Source organism: Arvicanthis niloticus, chromosome 1 (genome assembly GCF_011762505.2).
Source record: "Arvicanthis niloticus isolate mArvNil1 chromosome 1, mArvNil1.pat.X, whole genome shotgun sequence".
Lineage (NCBI taxonomy): Eukaryota > Metazoa > Chordata > Mammalia > Rodentia > Muridae > Arvicanthis > Arvicanthis niloticus.
The window spans coordinates 130,524,747-130,548,487 of NC_047658.1; the positions used below are offsets into that span (position 1 = coordinate 130,524,747).

At 43.0% G+C, this 23,741-nt stretch overlaps 1 protein-coding gene across 17 annotated transcripts in view; it reads left to right on the forward strand.

The window, feature by feature from the left end:
• Positions 1-23,741, forward strand: part of Trpm3 (transient receptor potential cation channel subfamily M member 3) — a 514,024-nt gene that overhangs the window by 407,619 nt on the left and 82,664 nt on the right. For 8 of the 17 annotated variants that reach the window (XM_076918422.1, XM_076918444.1, XM_076918429.1 and 5 more), the window contains 8 exons: positions 5,531-5,631; positions 6,922-7,056; positions 11,044-11,094; positions 18,423-18,458; positions 18,609-18,749; positions 20,980-21,009; positions 21,930-22,219; positions 22,838-23,066. In XM_076918422.1, coding sequence (XP_076774537.1) covers positions 5,531-5,631; positions 6,922-7,056; positions 11,044-11,094; positions 18,423-18,458; positions 18,609-18,749; positions 20,980-21,009; positions 21,930-22,219; positions 22,838-23,066 — 1,013 coding nt within the window. The remainder of the gene's footprint in view (positions 1-5,530; positions 5,632-6,921; positions 7,057-11,043; positions 11,095-18,422; positions 18,459-18,608; positions 18,750-20,979; positions 21,010-21,929; positions 22,220-22,837; positions 23,067-23,741) is intronic. The other 9 variants (XM_076918433.1, XM_076918439.1, XM_076918453.1 and 6 more) reach the window with 3 other exon arrangements.

Here is a 23,741-nt window from a genome sequence, read left to right on the forward strand (position 1 = left end):
TCTGGACAATTCTACACACCTCCTCCCTACTCACCCTCATACCTCTACCACTCTCCTTGTTCCTATCATCATGACCCCGTATCCGTGCTTGCAAAGGCTTTCCTCAAAGGTACTATGGCCGCACACCCATCAGGCCTGGAAGCAGAGTATATGGGTGTGTGCCCTGAGCCCAAGTCAGGACCCACATGGAATCCAGGCTTAGTTAATTCCTCAAGACCTTTTCCAACCCTCTGTTTTCATGTGCAGTCAACCAGAGATCCCAAAGAACTCAAATACTTGTGCCTTCAAGGCTACTATTCCCAGACACTATCTCCAGCCCTCATTATTGAGGATAGCCTGCCAATGGATTGCACCAGCTAGTTGGTACAATATTGTCATGGCAACAAGCAGTCTTGGGAAGCCAGAGTCATCCTGACACAGGCCACACAAATACACTGGATGTGGCACTGCTCCTCATTAGCATAAATACTCTGAAAGTTCATTGTGTGCTGGTTTGCTTGTTTTCTGAGTGCTGACCCACCATGATTAGAACACTGTAACCTCTGTTAAGAGGGTGACCACAAGTCTGATGTTCATCATGCTGTGAAATATCCAATCAGTGCCTGGAAATCAATGTATCCAATAAATATATGTTGGGCAGACAACCTATACACTGGTCTAATACACTAGCACTTTTTCCTCTCCCAACAATAAGCTCTGAAGACAAAGTCTTTCTCAACTTGGTGTCCATGCTGGCATAGAGTCTATCATGTGATAAGACATGAAATCAGTATGTTTGAATGCAAAAATACATGAGGGAAAAGTGAGCCAACTAATAAATGTGTGTTATCTACTGGATATTGCCTTCCATATGGAAGCTTTTAGAACATGGAGTGTCTAGGATCAGATTGACCAGCATCTCTAGGGATGCATCTGAGGCAGGAGTATATTAAACGTCTGCAGGAAATTCCAGTGTAAAGCCAATTAATGGCAGTGTGAGCCGCCATCCAGTCTTACTCAGGACTGAGGCATCTCCCTGAATGAAGGAAATTCAGTGCCAAACTGTCACAGTCCTGAGCAAGCCCAGCGGTTCATCACTTGTACTGATCCAAACTGTCATCCAGGATGGTTCATGAGTGATATATTTTCAATTTTTGAAAAGCCAAAATGCATTGGCTTCCTGGTTTTATTTGACACTTTCCTAATTACAGTCAGGCCTGTAGCTCCCCTTGACCTCAATCACTCCTTTATCCGTGGGCTTTTGCTCAGGCTTAAGCTGCTATTGACTTGGGTAGTATACAGACCTGTGACATATAAATGATGACAGGGATGGCTAAACCATCACAGCATGTAAGCAACAACCAGAGGACCAGCGAAAAGAAGCAAAGTCTTCCCCCCTCTCTTTCTCTGAAGCAAAAAATTAAATTGCTATACCATAATTGATAACCATAATTGGAAGGAAGGAAGGAAGGAAGGAAGGAAGGAAGGAAGGAAGGAAGGAAGGAGAGTGAGGATGATATTGAAAGATGGTTCAGCAGTTCAGAGCCCTGTGGCTCACAATCCTTTATAGCTTCAGTTCTAAGGGATCTGACACCCCCTTCTGACCCCTCCAGGCACCAGGCACACGTGTGATATACACACATACATGCAGGCCAAACACTCATCACATAAGACAAAATAAATAAATCTTACAAAAACATTTTTGGAGAAGACAGACTTACTGTATGATGTGGCCCTAGTGTGTGATGTGGCTATTCCATAGCCAGCTGTATGTCAAAAGGAAATGAAATCAGGACGGCAGAGAGGCATTTGGACTCCTGTGTTTATTGCAGCACCATTCACAGTACTCAGGATATGGACTCAACTCAGTATGTCCATCACCAGATGAACGGCTAAAGAAAATGTAGTGTATTTATACAAAACTCAATGGTATTCAGCAGGGAAAAAAAAACAGGGAAGCATGCCACTTGCAGCCACAGAGATGAAACTGGAGGACATTATGCTAACTCTAAAAAGAATCTAGCACAGAAAGGCAAATACTACAAGTTCCTCTTAGATTTGGAAACTAACCATTCATATCCTAGAAGTAGAGAGATGGGTGTTGTGGGGGAAGGAAGGGATGGAGGGTGGAGAGGGGTGTTTAATGTGTGCAGGGGTACAGTCTGATAAGAGGAGTAACATCTACCGTGCTGTAGTAGTATAGGAAAAGCAGGGTTTACAACAAACAGACTATATTTTCTAAAGTAAATACTAGAGGGAATTGCATGTTCTCAATGCACACACACACACACACAAATGTTCTATGTCTGAGTGATTCTAATCTTATTCATATATACAGTGTGCATGTGTCTAAATGTCACACCATAGTCCATAAACATACACTTACTGTGTCAACTAAACTACAAAAATAGACTTTTAAAAGAGGGCAAATAAGAAACAGTTTAAAATGCCACCCTCTGTGAACCTTCACTTTTCCTCCCCGGGGTTAGGCCGTACCTTTTCACGCATCTCAGTTACCTTGGCATGGGTTTGCAATCTCTTTTGTTGTCTGAGACAATAAATGATTTTCTTTTTTATTATTTTATTTTATGGACATTGGTGATTTGACTGCATGTATGTCTGTGTGAGGGGTTCAGATCCCCCTGGAACAAGCATTACAGACAGACAGTTGTGAGCTGTCATGTGAGTGCTGAAAATTGAACCTGGGTCCTCTGGAAGAGCAGACAGTGCTCTTAACCACTGAGCCATCTCTCCAGCCCCACAAATGATTTCCTGAATGGAAAATTCTCTGCATGAATCAGATTAGTAGACATTATTTCAAACAGTAATCGATTCACTCCAAGAATGTGGCTTAGACAAAACTCATCAACTTGTGGCCTGCAGAGTCAGACCTGTGAAGGGGACACAAACTCAAAGTTCTCAAGAAACTTGTCACTCAAGGAATGCCCCAGGTGGGAGGCAGCAGCATCTCCTGAGAACCTGTTAGAAGTGCACAGACTCAGGCCTGGAAATTCACCTCAGTGTGGAGCACTTGCCTAGCCCTGGGTTCAACCTCCTATATCATACAAAAGACAAAAAGAGAAGAAAGAAAGAAAGAAAGAAAGAAAGAAAGAAAGAAAGAAAGAAAGAAAGAAAGAAAGAAAGAAGAAAGAAAGAGAGAGAGAGAGAAAGAAAGAGAAAGGAAGGAAGGAAGGAAGGAAGGAAGGAAGGAAGGAAGGAAGAAAGAAAGAAAGAAAGAAAGAAAGAAAGAAAGAAAGAAAGAAAGAAAAATAGATAGATCCAAACCTCAGGCTCCACCTGAAAGTCCTTGTCAGAATGTGGAGGTGAGCCACAGCGGTCTGCAGGGACACGCTGGGTTAGAGAGCCACATTCAAGCTTGAAAAGCGCTGAAGCAATCCTCTGGGGAACACTGTTTGCACAAATCACTTCGGTTAAGTGGGTGGTTGGTTGGTTGGTTATTAGTTCATTGATTGATTTTTGAGACAGTGTCTCATTCTGTAGCCCAGGTTGGTCTAGATCTCACAGCAGTATTCCTGTCCCAACCTCTCAAGTGCTGGGATCATGGAGTGAGCCACCATGTCCAGCTGTTTGCCTAAGATAGTCTCTCTCTCTCTCTCTCTCTCTCTCTCTCTCTCTCTCTCTCTCTCTCTCTCTCTCTCTCTTTCTGTGTGTGTGTATGTGTGTATGTCTCTGTCTGTCTCTCCTCTGTATCTCTGGCTCTCTCTGTGCATGCATATGTGTATGCCCATGTGTGTATATATAGCTGTGCATACATATGTGTATGTGGCCATGTGCATGTATATAGCTGTGTATACATATATGTACATGTGTTCATGTGTAATACCAGGTATCGTCTTCTATTCCTCTCTATCTTATTTTGAGACAGTGTCTCACTGAACCTGGAGCACATCCGTTCAGGTAGACTGTCTGGCCAGCAAACCCCAGGGATCCTCCTGTCTCTGTCACCCCTGTTTCAGCACTGGATTAAAGGCACAAAACACTCCTGCTCAGCTTTTATGTCCCTTTGGGGGACTGAGCTAAGGTCCCCATGCTTACTTAGCAACCACTTTATACCCTCCCAGTGCTGTTTGCTTCCTTCTTCGTATCGATTTTCAGAGTCCAGAAGACAAAGGCATGGGGCAGTCATGCTTGAAAAGAGGCATCTGGGTCAGCAGGTTTCTGTTCCTGGGGCACATTGGAAACATCTGGGGGCTTTAGAAACTCCTTCAAGCAATGTGGTCAGATTGGTATGGGGCTGTCATAGCCATAATGAAAAGATCTCTAGATAATGCTGATTATAATCAGAGAATGCTCTCCAGATAATGCGCCAGATAATGGCACCATGTCAGGGTCACATACATTCATAGTGTGGTCAGCAGGAAGTGGCCCCTTATATTGATTCTAACCTTCCCCGATGAGGAGCCCATGGGGATGGTCAGAATTCACAATGGCTGGCTCTGGCTAGAATGTCACTGCACCATGATAAATGCTTCTGTGCATTCTGTTAAGAGATGTGTGACCTTTCCCTAGTCACTCTAGCCAACCTGGACATGAGCATCTTCATCTGCCCGGTGCAGATAGCAAGAGCCAGTGTCTGGGTTCCTTAGCACAACACGTGGAAGTTCCTAATAGTTTGCCAAACATATGTTCACTTTTCAAAGTCTCTGATCCAAAAGAGTGCTTTCTCTTCTCTCCCCTGCCAGTAGGATATTCACTAGAGTGAAAATGGAACAGTGTGCAGTGAGGTCTCTTCCTCCATACACCAAGGGTGTCAGTGAAGTATGGGGGGGGGGGGGTGATGTTGGCATGCGAACTCACATACATGATTCCATTTTAGTCTCGGGGCATCTCTGTTGAATAAAATAGGATAATTTTTACTGTTCTCATTTCCTAGCTGGCAGAACAGTGGCTTATAGAAGTCCTGTCTCACCCAGCCACAAGATGGGCAACAGAGGATGCAAGATATTCCCACTCTCTTCTAGGCTCCACCTGCTCTCAGCTACACAAGCAAGCTGCTGAGGATCCGCATGTGTGGACAGCATGCTTCATCTGGACTGCCTATGGCAGCAGAACCTTCTGTATAGACAGAAATGTTATATGTGCTTCTAGTCACACGTGGCTTATTGGGTATTGAAATGCAATCGATGTCGGGCATCGTGACACTCACCTGCTATGGAAACACCGAGAACACCAAGCCACGAGTGTCCCATGAGTTTAAGGCCAACTTGGGCTACATACTGAGATTCTGTCTTTAAAACAAACAGATAGATAGAAAGATAGATAGATAGATAGATAGATAGATAGATAGATAGATAGATAGAATAAATTTACAGTGCAAAGGAAAACACTGTGGCAAAGAAGGATCCTCTACCCTCCCCACCCCACCCCAAATAAATGTCAATGGTGGAATGGAGTCACACAGCTCCTTAGTTTGGTTGTGGAGAAGAGGAATCGATGAAGAGTGACTAAAAAGGGTCTTTTGGTGGCATAACTAACTACTGTGTTTCTTTTGTCTTTTTTTTTTTCTTTTTTTTGGACCCACTTTGTACAGGCGCCAATGCATCTGCCCCAGACCAACTGAGCTTAGCTTTAGCCTGGAACAGAGTTGACATCGCTCGAAGCCAGATCTTTATTTACGGGCAGCAGTGGCCGGTAGAGTATACGTCGTTACCCTTGAAAGCCCACGTGCTTGGCAAGGGTGTTTAAGGAACCTTTGAAAGTGGCTCAGAAATTTGGGCGGGGCTGGGGCGGGAATGCGGGCATCTACCTTTGCATAGCACAGCACGTGGCTGGACACCGGTATCATGTTTGGGAACATGCTGCCACCTAGTGGAAGATATTACTAAGCGCACCACCAAAGGTTCCCTGGCTCTTGCAATTTTTGGACAAATAGCTTATTTTTTTTATCCAATCTTTAAAGATACAGATAAAATAAAGTTAAAATTTAAAAAGGAAGGGAGAGAGGACTCGCATGTTTCTGGTTGTCTTTTAGGCGAGCAGAAGGAGGAAGCTGCTGCCACCAAATGGCTGCACGTTCCTGCTGGTTTGCTAATGGGCCAGGCCTCCTTGTACAGGTACCATCTGGTCCTGGTAGCTGAGCTCAGGTCCGACCTATCCCAGTACAAGTGAACCAAAGCTTTATATAACTGCCCATGGCTTTTTTTTTTTTCCCCGTCACTTGGCTGCCAAAAATCAGAACTTGGGAAATAGGCCATTGGGTGATGTGCGCACACATCCACGGGTGGCAGCCCAGCAGCAGCTTGGAAATACGAGTCTCTGAACCTTCCATCCCCAGAAGCTCTAGCCACTGCTGAGCACCTGTCCTTTTAAAGTTCAAGGATTTCTAACTGGGGAGCATATTTGTCAAGAAATCTAGACGTTGAAAAAAAATGAGAGAACGTGAAAAGACTACAAATCGCAGCCAGTCCAGTGTTCACCCAGAAAATATGTTGTTTTTAAATTATATAACACCAGCTTGCCTCAGGAGTGTCCATTACTACACACCTACACATGTGTTCAGGTCTGTTTGGCCCTCGGCAATGTTTTCCTGGGTTCCTATCCTCAAGTCAGCGAGGGCTCTCATTCAGAGCCTAAGAAAGAAGAAAATGAAGGCAGTAAAGTGTCTAGCATCACCTGTACAAGCCCTGTAGAAAACTAGCCAGAGAATCCATCAGGAGGAAGACTGATCAGTGGTCCTGAGGCTCCAGAACAAGAAAGAGACTTAGGAGTGAAAGTAGCTTCTAGATCTGGACTCCTTGACTTCTGTTTCCCAAGACCTGTTCCTCCAGGACCAGGAATGGCACCTGGCGTCAGAGTGTTGGGTCTCTCTGGTATACCTAGAGACTTACAGATGTCACCAATGTGTTTCAAGCCTTCTGGGTGAGCACAGAGGAACAGCACTTCTCTGATGTGGGCAGGCTAAGTAAATGTCTTGAATTACAGGTAGGGTCCCTGGAGCAAGCCATGCTGGATGCCCTAGTCCTGGACAGAGTGGACTTTGTGAAATTACTCATAGAAAATGGAGTAAGCATGCACCGTTTTCTCACCATCTCCAGACTAGAGGAGCTGTACAATACGGTAGGGCCAAGCTAAGATGCCTTTCAATTCCTCTGTCTCTTCTGTTTGTTTCCCTAGTCCTGCCCGCCCTGCCCCCATGCCTGTGATTCTCTTCCTGTCTCTCCTGTGCTGCATGCATCATTCCTCACATGCATTCCCTTACATCTGGATAAACTACAGACACCAAGAATTCACTTGTTCTAACTGCTCAGTTGTCAGCATCTTAGGCAAAAAGTATCATGATCACCATAGGGTTCTCAGATTCTAACTCAGAGCCACAAGCAGGTCTCTGCCAATTGGAACACACACACACACACACACACACACACACACACACACACACACACACACTGTAAGCCCAGGGGAGTGTTGGCAACAAATATTGCAAGGAGGGTTGGTTTAGCACCAACCATCAATGATACTTATTAAGTAGCTTGTATCTATCATTGTGCCATCCTCAGAGCTACTGAGTTCACGTCCCCCTGCACCTCCACCCAGTGACAGACAGTATAAAATACCCTGGAGTCAGGGTCTAAACCACCAGCCTGGGAGCACATAGGGAGGGAACCATGGCTCCAGCTGTATATGCAGGGGAGAATGGCCTTGTCGGGCAAAGGTGGGAGAGGAGGTCCTTGGTCCCCTGAAGGCTGGATGCCCCAGTGTGGAGGAATTCGAGGGTGGGGAGGTGGGAGTGGGTGGATGAGTGGGGGCACATTCTCATAGAAGCAGGAGGAGGGGGATGGGATAGGGGATTCCTGGGGGGTGGGGAATGGGGAAAGGGGATAACATCTGAAATGTAAATAAAATATCCAATAAAAATATTATTAAAAAGAAGAAAATACCCTGGACTCATCCCAAAGCGTTTGTGGTAGTGGCTGTCCTTTGCAGTGGCATTTGCTAAAACAGCCAAGCGTGTTTGAAGAACTGATGTTGTTCTTTACCATTTCACAGATGAGAAAACTGAGGCAGTCTTGGTCTATTCATGCAGCCACAACAGAATACTTGAGGCTGGGCAATTTATGAAGAACATATATTCCTTTCTCCCAGTTCTGGAGGCTGCAAGTCCAAGATGGAGGTGCCAGTAGGTTCATTATGTAGTGAGAGCCATTTTATCTTTCCAGAATGTGTCTAGTGAGAGGGACAAACATTGTCCTCTTAGGGCAGAAAGGTTGGAAGTACAGAAGTATGAACCCTCTTCTGTCTAGACCTCAACTCCACTTACAAAGAAGGTGCCCTTGTAACCAAGTCACCTAACGGTCTCATCTTCCCTGCTGCTGTACTCATAGGGAGCTCAACATGAATTTTGTAGTCACAAAAGTATAAAGCGTAGACAGAGACTAAAAAGCAGTTGATTGAAAGTCCTAAATCTCTGAACAACAACATCAACAACAGAAAGAACTCAGTGACAAACTTAAGCCTCTTTTCAGAGGTTGCCTTTTGATTCACTGGCCACAATGTCTGCCCCAGCACCCTGAGTGCAATGGGATAGACCTATGGGCTGGCCCCAACAAGAGGCAGGTGGGAGGTAACAGCAGCTAGCTTCGTCTCAATGCCACTGCAGGAAGTAAGTTGTCTGACAGATCCAGGTTTCTGCTTTCCCTGCAGGCTTGTCTTGCCTCGACACACTGAGACTTACAGTAAGGAATAATGGGTTTTATGACTTAGGAATTAGTTAGAGAGTTATAGGGATGGAGAGGGGCAGTCCAAAGCCTGGAAAAGAAGGAAAGAAAGAAGCCTGTCCCTGGACCTCAAACCAAGGTCTCATCACTCTCATTAGCAGGTGGTAGTCACCTTCAGTGCTCCCATCAGCAAACAGGTGGTGGTCACCTGCAGTGCAGTGTTGAGAAGAATTATGAGCCAGTAAATGCCAACAATAAGAATAATGATATCTAATAATGCTAAGCACTATTTTAACAGCCTTAAGAGAAAATACTGCATTATTTAACTCTCAGATAGATCTAGCAGATGAAGCAATGTTATTATCCACATTCTAGACAGGAGAAAATCAAGTCACAGTAAGCTCTGTGGTGGCTATATGCACACCCAGGTCTGGGGTCAGGAACCTCAACCCCAGATCTGTTTTAGATCCTCCAATCAAGTTGCCAGATTAAGCCAATAGCTGCAGCAAAGTTTGGGTTTCAGACAAACAATGATTGTTAGCATAGATATGGGTATCCTTCATTAACTTTGTAGGATGCATTACCATTGATGTATTCATAAAGAGATAAAGAGATATAGAATATGTTCTGTGGGTGTGTGGTGAGGTATGGGGGAAGGGGATGTCTCAATGGGCCCATGCAGAGGCGAGGCATCCCTTCCCCCTGAGGGACCAGCCATACTATAGTATAGTATAGAGTAGAGTTTATTCAGGGCATTGAGAGGGGAGGTAAGAGGGTAGTAGAGGCAGAGAAAGGGAGAAAGAGAGAGGAAAAGAGGGAAAGAGGGGGGAGGGGAAAGAGAAGCAAGAAGAAAGAGAGCAGGAGATCAAGAGAGAGAGGAGGGGGCAAGCAGCTCCTTTTATAGTGGGCCAGGCCTACCTGGCTATTACCAGGTAACTGTGGGGAGGAGCATACCTGGCTGTTGCCAGGTAACTGTGGGGGTGGGGTTTAGACAGAATGCTAACAACCATAGGAAGGTGAAAAACTTCAGATGTTCAAATTCATCATCTAAATGACATTGATGTTCACAGAACCAGCACGTATTGTCCAATATTTTTTAAGTCACCTCTCCCCAGAAGCTAAATAATGAAGCAGCTAAACCAGGGACTTGGTGCTCTCACATCCAATGCCACATATAAGATAAACACCATATAAATAGTTAGTAGGCTGTATCTTCTAAGTAATGACGATAAGAAAAATACCTGTGCATATTCAATACAGACACAATCACACACATACACCAAATATTTTTAATCCAGTTGGTGAACTCCACGGACATCATGAGTATAGAGGGCTGACTATATATTCCCAATATCGCATGGGGCATCATTGCTCATCTGAAATCCAAATTTCATTGAGTATTCTGTACTTAACTTAGCATCTCTACACCTGAAAGACTAGGGAATAACAAGTCGTTTGCTTTATTCATAGGCATTTACTTTATTTATATGCATGCCTTTTCCTGACCTCTTTCTCCACAGCTAGCTTATGAGTTTTCCTCAAGTCAGATGTCAGGGAACTGTCACCAAAATATAAAGCCAGTCCACCATTTCTGTATAGCCTGGGAGCTATGGATGATGCTCTTCTATATCTGATGTCTGAAACAACCAAAGGAAAACAATATTCTATGACGTATTAGAATGTATGAAATCCGGCTGGATGTGGTAGCAGCTGCATGTGATCCCAGAATTCAGAAGGCTGAAGTAGGACAGTTATGATTTCTGAGGCCTGCTGGGATTATAGAGTAAAGCCCTCTCCTAAAAATATTACGTGGAATTTAATTTTCTGTGACCACAAATAAAGTTTTATTGAAACATAGCCAAGATCACTTGTTGATGTATAATCCATAGTTGCTTTCATACAGTAATAACCACCACACAGACTGGATAAAGACTGCATGGTCTACGAGCATTCGCTATTTCATTTCTGGCCGTTCGCAGAGAACGCTGGCCAACGCTTTTCTGAGACAAGTTTTCAATCATAACTTGGAAAATGACACTAAAAAAAAAAAAATTAAAATGTCTCTAAGGCAGTGTATCAAAACCCCTCTGCTTTCTTCTGCTATAAAATTAGTTCTTTCCATACCGGTTGGCCTAGACATCTATTGGATGACAATCGGCCTTACAAAGTTTGAACCTAGATCTTCAGACACATTTTCTTGGAGAACTAGTGATTCAAAATGCAGCCAGTCCTGGTTTCAAAGTGACATATACAACTGAGCACGTAGAACAAGACCCAGCACACAGAGCTGCCCTCCACTGGTCAGAACCCTTCCTTCCAGCTTTCCCTTACCTCACCACCTGGAGCCCCTGACTAGCAAAACTGTTTGATTCTTCTTTATCGTTTTCAGAGACATGGGCCCTCAAATACATTGTATCACTTGGTCAGGGATGTCAAAAAGGTAAGAATCCTCTAGACCACAGGTCGGAGGCCCTGTCCTGAGTGCTTCCTGTGTGATAGACTGTATCTGTTATGCATGAGCTGTCCTGTCTCCATGTCCCTGCCGCCCCCCTTCATCGCAGAGCGGTCTATGTGCATCTGCTTTGTAGCTCGAACACCTCTGCTGACAGTGCTGCCATGGTCCTTCCTCCGGTCGCCATGGTTTTAAATGCTCTCATTGAATGTAATGCTTTTCTGTAGCAGATTCTAGGCTCTTCCCCATGCCAACATGGATTTATGCCACCACCTGTATGCTTCCAAATGTCCATTATCGTCGGCGAATGAGCTCCCATAATACCTTGCCACAATAAGTACCTTCCTGCTGGCTCCTGACAACATCCTATCTGCCTTCATATAAAGTATGGTTAGAATGCCTGAGAAAAGGTGACTCCTCTATACATTCCATTCTTGTAACACTTTAGTTTTCCAAACTATATTTTATGCCAATCTATTCATTTGAATTTTATAAAGCTGGCACATACAAGTGAGTTGTTCAGTTTATGGACCAGGATGAAGGCTAAGGAGGTAACGACAATTTTCAGTGATTGGTAACATGTTAACACCACCACCCATCCTTTATCAAGGAAAAGCAGCACTGACTGAGGCTTACTAGTGATGAGACACACAGCATTATGTAGCCTTTCTATGCACCTGAATTCATTTACTCTTCAAAAAAAAAAAAACCTGTCTGAAGAAAAATAATATTTTTTTTTTATTATTGTGGCATAGTATTCCAACTTAAAATTGAACAAGGCAAGGTTACACTTAACCTTAGTGTGTGCTTCCTACTTTACCCCAAACGGTCTCTTTTAAGGGTAGCTTGGCTTCAGAATCTTTAACTCCAAAGAACATAACAGAAATTATAGACCTTCACCACCGCATAGGAATGCTGCAGTAATACACCAGAACCCAAGGACATACTTAAAGAAATGCCCTTGACCAGCAGGCCATTCTTCAGTGGCAGTGGTTCCTGAGAGAGAGGACCATAGGGTCAGAAAAGGGAGACTCAGGAGATTGTGCACAAGTTATATCATATGCTGAGAGAGCTTATTAAGTGCAGCATCTTATATACAGTGTGCAGAGAGGAAAAATGAGACAGAGTCAGTAGAAAACTGTCACACAGTGGGACAAAGTCAGTATCTCAATTTGTGGGCAAAGCCTGTAGCTCTTGAAATCAAGGAAAGCAGACCCTGTCCAGCTTGGTTACCCAACTCGAACAGCTTTGCTGAGTCTCACCACTCTCCTGAGATCCCAAATCCCCTGAGTCTGGCTCATTCCAAGCCATAGGAGCATCTGTGCCTTCAGAAAGATCTGCTTCCCTCACACCTTCTCCCTTTCACTTAATTTGTCTTGGCTTAAAATTTTCTGGGACCTACATGGTCAAAATATTCTTTGATAAGCTTTCGACACTCAAGTTCAAGAAATTATTTCGAGCATTTCTAAAATGATGAATATGATACCATCTCCTCACCTCATACTAGTCTGTGTCCAGCTAGAATGTGGGGCTTTCTGATCATATGTCTGTACTTTGGTCCCAGAGTCCCAGCCACCAGTCAACCCAAGCCTTGAGACAAGTCCCTCATCCACTTTCCCTGTTCCCCTCTCAGCAGTAAGGTTCTGCCTGATTTTCAAGGGGATTTTGGAGTTACAGTTCTTTGAATATAAATGACCAAGATCTCTCATATTAGCTTCTCCATAGAATTCCACTTTGCAAGACTGCTATCCTTGAGTTGAAACTCCTTGCACTGCCTCTTGCATTTGCTCACAAATCTTATTAGAAGATATGCAATTTATCCTTTGGGTACCTTCTTCCCCTTTTAAAGAGTCTTGGCTGTTAATATACCTTAAAAACAATATAGATTAGTAAGAAAGAAAAAGGTGGTGAGAACATTAGAGGAAGGACTATTTGCTAAGAGCAGACCTTTAAAGGGCAGCAGGAATAATAGAGCAAGAAGAAGGTTATGTGAGTATTCATTTACTCGCTGATTTAGAAACTAGAAGAAATGACTTTAAAACTCACCCAGAATGGCCCTGAGCTGCTCTAGTGAAAGGTCTCACCTTTTACTCAGAGAGAAAGCCGCTAGTCGGATGAAGGCAAAGACAAAGCCTACATTTAGTTTCTTCTGGAAAAAAGGTAGAAACAGGAAATGTGTCTGATAAGGCGAGTGTCAAGCAACTAAAGGGAAGGGAGGAATAGCCTCCCCACCTCAAAGGAACCAACCGTGTGAACAGTTTATGTCCATGGGTGAGATGAGCTGAAAATGGGGATCTTTGTTTTGTGTTTCTCAAAGAAGTGAAAGGGAGAGAAATTAACATCTGGGCACAAATTTTTCCTATGGTCTCATGTGACTACGAGTGTTTCTAATTTAGGCCAAGTAGTCACTCAGGGGTTTCAAATTCTAGGTTTAAAATGTTAAGAATATTTTAGGACATTTAATTTTTAAATTAAGGAGTATGATGATCAGTAATAGTGTCTCTTTTCATACATATAGATGAATACATATATTGTATATGTATGTATGTATATATATTTCTGTGAAAGTTTTAACCTGTAGTCATAATCTAATATATAAGGACTCAGACATGTTCGTAACTTAGAAACACAGTTCTGTATCTTAAACATAGTATTTAGTGAGATGTCTTTAAACTAAATGCAAAGGATGCCTACAAACCCAAGGATACATTTCATAATTCTCAAACCATCCTCAGGCAACCAGAAAGTCATGTCTAAGTCCAGCTGCTCTTTGGAACCAACAGAATGAATGATGAGAAATGCTTCTGAGCTAGTCTCAAGATCTCACATTACTTTACATTGAGAGAACAATCTAGAAACAATGTGGGAAAGAATTGCCACTCTGTACCCACCAGAAGTTTGAACTGATATAAGCCAAACCAATTCTACGAAGCAGTTTCATGCATAAATCCATTGACTATATTCGTGCTTTCCTATTAAACTAGTGGCTCAAGTCTGTCTGCACTTCTGTAAGATATAATCTGCTGTTCTAGTAGCTGTCTGCTCAATCTGTGACTCCGGATGTCTTAAAATAGTAGTTTCTATTTTTTCAATTAAATGTACTAATACTCCAGATTATCTGTGCTATTATCCTTCACCACCAGAAGAGGGTGATTTGAATATCATAAGAGGCTGTGGTGTAATAAAGATAATTTAAACTTCATTTATATAGAAACTAAGACCTAGTTTTGCTTAATACAAGAAGAGAGATAGATAAAGAAGGGAGAAGCAAGGCAAGAAGGAAGGAAGGAAGGCAAGAAGGAAGGAAGGAAGGAAGGAAGGAAGGAAGGAAGGAAGGAAGGAAGGAAGGAAGGAAGAGTTTCTGAAACTTTGGGTAAGGAAAAGAGATTTTCATAAGCCCATATGCTAAATTCATGTAAATTTATAGGGACATTCTTATTTTTAAAATAATCAATTGCCTGGTTTTTTACTTTGCTAATCTACCAGACCATGAGTAACCAACCCCCTTTCTTCCCCTGAGTGCTCCCCAGACTGACCCCTACCTAGTGACTGCTTTTCCTCCTGGCAAGCTTATCCCCCAAGTCTTTTCCACACTCTCCTTTGGTGAACCTGGAAACCAGCAATCATTTAAGACTTTCCACACCCCAGAGGAAGCAACCTTTGTTTTAGAGGTTTGTTATAAGTTTCAAAGGAAAAAAAGAATCAGCATCCCTAAGCAATTGAAGTCTGACAGTCATACCATGAGCTGACACCTAAAGGCTTTACTTTGAGGAGCAGATGCAACCTGTGTGTTTGGACTGCTCTCTAAGACAGCTTCAAGCATGGCATGACCTAAATCTTACCTTTGAGAATCAGTTCATAGCATGAAGACAACATTTTCAAGTTGTCAACCTGCCTCCCAACCCTCTCTATTAAACCGTTTGAATCTCGGGACCTACCCTGTACTGTTCAGGCATGAAACGGGAAATCATTCTTGAGGCTTTGCCCATTACCAAAGTCATAACCAACAGGGTGGGGAGAGGCCTAGGAACAGCAGAAAGAATAAGATTCTGGCGTCATTTTTTTTTTTTAATTCCAATTTGGAAAGATCTAAAGTGAAGGAAGACTCCTCCAGAAAGCTGTTGTCACTACTCGGTAAGCATTCAAGGTGCCACCTACGCTCTCTGTCTCCTTCTGGGCAGGTGAAGTAAAAACACAGATCCATCCCTGCCAGTTCCTTGGTCACACCCAGCCCTGCACACCACCACCACCACCCCCGGGACAACAACCCGGAACACTCCACTCGAGGATGTGTGCCCAATGGCAGTAGAAATTAAAAGCAGCTGGTGAGTGCTGACTAACAGTTCGACTTCGAGAGACAGGTGGGACCTGAGGAGCAATGATCCGGATCACCTGACCTTAGAGAATAAAGTGAGATACAGAAAGCGATCCAGGGTCACATGAAGTTGAGCTAACAGAGCCTAGCCCACTGCTGTTTGCCCTAGAGACTCATGTCTCCAACCTTTCCTGACAGGAATACCTGCAAGCTCCCCTTCTGTCCAATAATTGTGTCCTGTGCTGAGCAATCCAGATGCTTCACCATTGATGTGTCCGGAGCCCAGCAAGTCAAGGCCATAAGCCTCTTCGTGCACCAAGGCTGCCATTCCTTTTAGTCTACACAGTTACCTCAAGAGGCCTAAATTACCTCCAGTTTCATTTGTGGACTCTATATTTTCTTTCTTAAAATGGTTCCATTCTTCTAGAAACAGATGTCGTCAGCCTTGCAGGCAGACCTCAAACCTGTTTAAATAAATGTTCCTTCTTCATGGTGTTACAAACAAGAACAGCTACTCTCCAGTCCTTCTGGAGAGAACTGGCTGTATCCTTTGATCTCCCTGTATCACCTCATCAGGACAGGGACTCACGCTAGTGAGGTGAGGAGTCCTCACTGGATTCTGTTAGATGGGCATTGTTGCCTTGCCGTCAAACAGAACGCAAGTCATTTCCTTTGCCCCATAGAACCCAAAGCAAAATAAAATAACTTTCTTCTATTTCAAAGTTACTATCAGGTAACACTTCTGGCGTGGGACAGTTTATCATCTCCCTTGGCAATACATCAACAACTGCTCTTCGTTAACTGAAATTTCCATTTAAAATGCCTTATTGGCTCTTAACTTTATATTTCTTTAAATTTTACTATTACCACTTTTCTGGCAGTTCTCATATTTTAAAGACTCATCAAATTCATAAGTAATACCACTTAGCATTTGCTTTGAGACAATACCGGTGTGTCATTCCTAGAATTCAAATTGATGCTCACACCTGAGTTATGTACATAACTCACACACAGTTATGTACGTAAGCGTTACAGTGTGCAGTCATAAGAAAGGACAGAGGAAGACAAAGACCTTTTTCTCGAAGGACAATTAAACTAATGAAATATGAGAATGAGATACAGTGAACCAACAGCAAGATCCAGCTCACTTTAGATCCCAACTCGGTCTCGAGGCCCTAGCAACTGGAGCTGCAGAACCCAGTAGACACATGGACATCAGAGAGATGTAAGGACTAGCAGTGAAATCTTATGCTCAAACCAGTGCCTACATGGCTGTCCCTCCATACCTCCGTACCAAGAACAGCCACTGAATTCCAGATACAATGGCCCTTGCAGTTCGGGTCACATTTTCCAGTGAGCTGGAGCTATCCCAACCAGGGGTGATAAAGAGAGTAGCTACTTAATTCTGTTATTGAGAACATAACACAAAAAGCCCAACCACAGTCTGGGTCCCAACCACATCAATAATTTCATTGTTTCACTAAAATATTTTTCAACAACAGAAATTCCAGGAACCAACCACACCCCACATATTATAAACGGCATAGGAAATATAAAGATAAAAAGTACTCAGAGAAAATCTAAAACTATAGGTTTAATGACAGACTCCCTTGAAACCTCCTTTAACCAATTCAATGAACTTCCTACCATCGAAGATTGCTGTATCACACTTTAGATGTCCCTAGGTAGACTGCCATTGTCACCTGAGCCTTAAGTAGGAGAGAAGAGGTTCCACAAAATCAGGCTTTCATCAAAAGCCACCCAGAGGAGGTAATAAGATACATAGAGGCCCAACACACTGAAGTAGACAGGATACAGTCCACACCTCTACATGATCACCAAATTTCCCACAGTGTGTGTGACACAGGCCATCACTGGCAGAGGATGCTGTCCTGCATCCTGAATTCAGCCAGACAGCAAGAGCTGCCAGCCATCTATCCCTTCTCGAATTCGCTGTGCATTCCTTCTTCATTGACTTAAGAGAGCAAAGAGGTTCTTTGGGCTCAAAGAGTCCTCTTTTGAACCATTCATGAGAACAAGTCTCTGTGTTCCACCCCAGAACCAGCACGCACTAAATATAAATAAATAAATAAATAGAAATAAGACAAATTAAACACCACACTTTGAGTCTTTAAGAGATGCTACTCTCTGACTAGAGATGTGCCTTAATGTTAAAAGGCTTATCTAGCTGGATGGTGGTGGTGGCCCACGCCTTTAATCCCAGCAGGCTCCAGGCAGAGACAGTGGATCAGGTGAGTTAGAGGCCATCCCGGTCTACAGAACTAGTTCCAGGACAACCAAGCCTTTACAGACAAACCCTGTCTGGGGGGGAAAAAAGAAGCATTATTAATTAATAATTAATCAGTTAGTTAAAATGCTTATCTACTATGCATGAAGTCCTGGGCTCCATCCTAGCACTGTGCCCTCCTCTCAACAATACCAAGCCACTTTGAAACAAAAGGTGACAAAATCACACAAGTTTTGTGGAAGTTTTGTTCCAATGTTAAACTTTCTTCTGTTACACACACACACACACACACACACACACACACACAAGCTCATTTTAAGCACAAGGGACACGCATATACAACTCCATTCTGACACTATGTACTATGAAACCCTGTTCCTATTTTTGAGGTGTCAGGGAGCACCAGTGTATGTGACCAGCTAACAGAGATCTTGTGCTCCAGTAGACCTGATATCTAAGTGGTCCCTGCCCTGGTGGTGACATTTGTCTTCTGAGAGGAGTCTTCCTTTTGTGAGTGGGGAGAAAACAAAAGGCCGGCCTCCTGGGTCAGGGACAGAGAGGGCTCAGGAGTATAAGGGGACCCTGCATCTAGTAGCTGGGAATGATACAGTCCTTGCCTTGTCTAGCCTGTGTTTCTCTCTGCTACACTGGTGTTTTTTTCTCCCCAGCTGAAGACTTGAATAAATAATTTGATTTTCTGTTATTGCCGGCGATTACCGCATCTTCTTATTTAACTTATGTCTTCTTTCCAAGCGAGAGTATCCAGGTTTCGGTTGGATCTATTTTAAGGTGAATTAATTAACCAGCATAATAATACATTCATGTTTCTTTTTTCAATATATTTTTACTCTAAAATAGTTACAGAACACTTGCCAATGAACCCCTAGTAAACCACACCGTCTTTGTGGGTTTGTCTGTTGTTCCCTTCCTCCCTAACAGGGAAACCTGCCCCCGGACTACAGAATCAGCCTGATAGACATTGGCCTGGTGATCGAGTACCTGATGGGCGGGGCTTACCGCTGCAACTACACGCGCAAGCGCTTTCGGACCCTCTATCACAATCTCTTTGGCCCCAAAAGGGTGAGCATCTGGCTTGTTCTTAAGCTGTTTGGGGAAGACTAGGAAGGAGAGATTTGAGGTATAACCCCTTGCCTCCAAAGGGAAAATGAGTTGAAAAACAGAAAGTGTACCTCTCCTCCTTTTCCATCCAAACTATGGAAATTTGTTATTCAATTTAAAATACTGACCAAACAAATTCTACACTGTTTTTCTTGAGATGACAGTCACACTTTGATCATCCTTAAAATGTCTGTCTGGTGTTGCTGTCTAAGTAACCACAGTCTCTCTGCTAGTCTTTCCTTCAAATAAAAATGATCTTCCATTTTGGGATTTGCGGTTCGGGGGTGGGGCTTGTTTTGTTTTGTTTTGTGCCTGCAATTCAATTCCAGCAAAAATCTGTGCTTTTTCTGGAGCATCATTGGGTCAGTCTGTAGAAAAAGTGGTCCAGGCAGGGACAGCTTCATCTTATATCCCACAAGATGGTAATAGGGCATGTTTAGGACACATCTTCCAGGATCAATTTAGCCAATGATTACACTGTTTACATCTTGAAGACATTCTTAAGTGATGCTGTTTGGGGTTTGTTATTGTGTTGTTTGGTTGGTTCCTTTTGTGCCTGGCAACAGGCAAGCAGCTCCATCACCATAATTCCAGTCGAGCTGAGGCCCCACAGCTTTGGGCCACAGATGTTATCATAAACAGGGTAGAATCTCAAAGGTGTGTTGTTTCTACAAACATAGCTTGGGCTTTACTCTCTGACCAGGGCTGGGTGACCCTGAGATGGCATCCCTAGAGCTGCTGTCTCTACTGGTAATAAGCATAATATCTTTCTTTTTTTCTATCTTTTAAATAATGTACATGATTTTTCCTAATATTGGGGTATCATTATTTTCCTTTTTTGTGTAGTTTTTATTTTCTGACTTTTCTTAAATTTTTAACAAAGTTTTTCACTAATGAAAGTATTTTGTATTAGAAAACCAAGAGAAGGGTACAAAAACGTTGTAATGATGACAAAAAAAAAAAAAAAAAAAAAAAAAAAATTAGACATCTTCACTTCAGAAGCCAAAAGAGGGAGACCAGCTCCAGGCTATTCCAACTTACATAATCAAGTCACATCCGCAGGAACCATCAGCTCACAATTCTGATAATCAATATAATTCTTATGTCTTCAGTAGCATCTAAAATGACACCAACTGATCTGTTGCTCTTAGAAGCACAGATCCTGGCCCACAGGCTGTAAGTTTGTTCTCTCCTTCGTCAATAACAAAGCAAGCTCTATAATCCCCAAGTGGCCTTTCTCTGTGGCCTTCAGTTGTGCCCATTTTACACACTCCTGGCATGCCCAGGGAAGTCACTATGTGAGTACTGTACCACTGAGTCACTCTGCCACCCTCTGCACCTGCTCTGGGTCACGAACTCTTGGTTTACTGTGCAGTACCAGAAGACAGCTAGAGCAAGCATCTAAACACACCTCTTGAATTACGCCCCCAAGTCTCCAGATAATAGAGGTTTTCCAGAGGTTTGAGAAATACCTGGTTTGATCTGTTGATTGTTTCATTTTTCATCTGTCTTCTCTGCTTACACTGCTGTAACAAAACACCTTGGGCTGAGGGACATATAAACAGCATCAGTGTGGATGTCTTTTGTGGCTCTAAGTCCAAGCACAGGTTCTGACAGATTGAGGATATGTAAAGGGCCTGTTCTCTCCTTTACAGATGGCCCTTTCTGGCTGTGACTTCACTCAGGAAAAGGCAAACAAGCTCCCTTTAGTCTTCTTGATAAAGACAAAAATTTCTTACAGAAGGTGTCTTTCGTAATGAACTAACACTGTTCCCCAAATATCCACCCAATACCAATCCCTTGTCAGTTAGAATTTCATCACATGATGGGGAAGGGGAGGAAAACAGTCAGAGCATAAAATTCATTCAAGTGCTGGATGTCCTGAGATGCCAATCAAGCAGGATGGTTATAGGAAAGGAAGAGACAGTTTGGTGCACCAAAGTCATTATAAGCCTTCAGTTATTTCTCTTCAGTTTTCTAATCCTCTGTGCTTCACCAAAATCACAACATCCTCAACTCTCCTAGATTTTCTAAAAATGTGTTCCTTCTGTTGTGTTTACTCAGTGACATAAAAATTAATGCTGTACGGTACAGTAGAGTTCTTATATTATTTATTTGCATTATAGTAGCATTCGTTTCTTACCTCAATGAAAACAAGATCTAACTTTGTTCACAACATTTTTTTAAACAGCCCAAAGCCTTGAAACTGCTGGGAATGGAGGTTAGTGTTTGCTCAAATTATTAGTGTCGATTATTCTCTTTCTCACATATTTAAAAGATATATGAATTCATTTTAATAATAAGGCTTAGTGCATGGATCTAAAATAAGGAAATAAAGATTTTTCCAAGTGCCATGGTGGCAGCTCACAGTAGCTTTTAAAATTCCACACTGAATTTATGTGAGCATTTGGGGGAAAAACAAAAAAAAACAAAAAGAAGTAAATCCTGTTGTAAATACCGACTTGAAAACCAAGTGTGTAAACTCCATTGGCAAAATCAATTATAGATATTTACAGTGGCAACAGACCAAAAGAATGCTGCAGATGCGTCTGATAGGGGTGCAGGAGCTTGAGCGTTTGTGTTCCCATCTTTTGTTCATTGTTTATCGTTGTTCTGTGAAAACACAAGTATAGATTATCCTTGCTTTTTTTTCAGAAAATAAATAATAAACATGACAATGCTGTCCATCATGGGGTAGAGACAGCCACACCTGTGGAAGACAAAAATGGACAAAAGTAAACAAAAAAAGGAAAGAAAGAAAACAGCCTTTGAAAATATTTTTGAAATTTTAAAGACAGACTCTCATTATGTAGCCCATCCTGGCCTCGAACCTACCATCCTCCTGTTGCTTAGAAAATGTCTCTTGTATTTGTTTTGTTTTGTTTTGTTTTGTTTTGTTTTGTTTTGTTTTGTTTTGTTTTAAAGTAAAGTATAAACTGACATGTCGGTAGCTGAGTACGCATTTACTAAGTCTTAATTAGCCCTGGAAGGAGCTTGTGAGTCTCTTTAGGATAAGATCTGGTCTGGTTCATTTCAGTGTGGTTCTAGAGCTGAGCCCATGGAAAGGTATGCATAGCGTGTGTAATGAATTAGTGGGATTCACTTCAAACTCAGCCTGTATTTGTCTCTCTACGATTGCAGGATGATATTCCCTTGAGGAGAGGAAGAAAGACAACTAAGAAGCGGGAGGAAGAGGTGGACATAGACTTGGATGACCCTGAGATCAACCATTTCCCATTCCCTTTCCATGAGCTGATGGTGTGGGCGGTCCTCATGAAGAGGCAGAAGATGGCCCTGTTCTTCTGGCAGCATGGAGAGGAGGCCATGGCCAAAGCCCTGGTGGCCTGCAAGCTCTGCAAAGCCATGGCTCACGAGGCTTCTGAGAATGACATGGTGGATGACATTTCCCAGGAGCTAAACCACAACTCCAGGTTAGCCAGCCAGCACATGAGGAGGGTTGGAAAAGAGGAAAAAATAGACTCCAAATTCGAGAAGTTCTGGGCTTCATAAAACTTTATACAGTCACTCCTCTAGGACACACAGGGGTGAGCATAAGTAATTTACCCTTATTGTGCACAACACTGCTGCCAAGAGGTATAGAGACAGTATGCAGACTTCATCCGTCCTCTCCAGTGGCCCCATGCCACAGATCACATTACCATGCATTTTATCCAACTTAGGAAATCATCTCAGAAAATTTAGGTATTTCGGCCAAGATTATAGATGGGTTTGAACTTGAGGTCTGTCTTATTTAAGAAGACACACTACGCCTAGTCATTGGTTGATTGTTCTGCCTCTTCTCTGACATGCACTGAATTGAGTGTAGGAGTCCAGCTTTAACTGAAGTCGTCAGTTCTAGACATGGTATCTGTCACAGAGAGAATGCTTAAAGGATGTTGGCTGGGTAGGTTTATGAGTAGACTAGACCTTACATGAAACGGCTACTCCTCACAGCAAGCTACCTTCTATAATTGAACAGTGGGGCCCCATCTCTGTTCTTGGCAGTCTCCACATTGGTCTAAAAGTATCTCCTGCACATGGTCTTCCAGGGACTTTGGCCAGCTGGCTGTGGAGCTCCTGGACCAGTCCTACAAACAGGATGAGCAGCTGGCCATGAAACTGCTGACGTATGAGCTGAAGAACTGGAGCAATGCCACATGCCTGCAGCTGGCTGTGGCCGCCAAGCACCGTGACTTCATTGCACACACGTGCAGCCAGATGTTGCTTACTGACATGTGGATGGGACGGCTCCGCATGCGAAAGAACTCAGGCCTCAAGGTCAGCATACCCAAAAAGGATCTGTTACCGTAGAATCCAAGGGTTGGTTGTAGTTTTCCAAGGAAATTTGTGGTGGGTCTAGGGATTGTCTTGCGTTGGAAGGTGGTACTAACCCACTATAAATTCACTAGACTCTCTCTCTCGAGATGTGATTTTCATTTAGAGTCAAGAATTTGAACTTGAGGTCTGTCACATGTAAAAAGGCAAGCTGCATATGCTCTAGTCATTGACTGATTATTCTGCCTCTATCTGCGCATGCCTTGGATTGGGAGTCTTGAGGGCTGATCTCAAGGCCTACCTAAACTCTTCTCTCAGATTCCAAAATGCAGAGAACACACAGATCCCCCCCGGGGGCCACCGCACACTCTGACATAACCATGCTGCCACAGGAGTCTCACTTAAGCCATCCTTCAGTGCCCTGTAAGACCGAATGTCCTCCTGGTCCCACCCAGGCTAGTTTTGCACTATGTGCTATCATAGAGGCATAGGCTCTATGGTATGTGCTTGAGATGTTTTAAATTAAGTTGAGATAGATTTGTTTATCAAGACATTATTCATTTTTTTTTTAAAAAAAAGAAAAGTGTTTGGAACTCAAACCCTGAACCTCGCATATGGCAGTGAGCTACATCCCTCGTCTCGTCTCTATTGTCAAATGAAGAAACACAAGTCACAGAC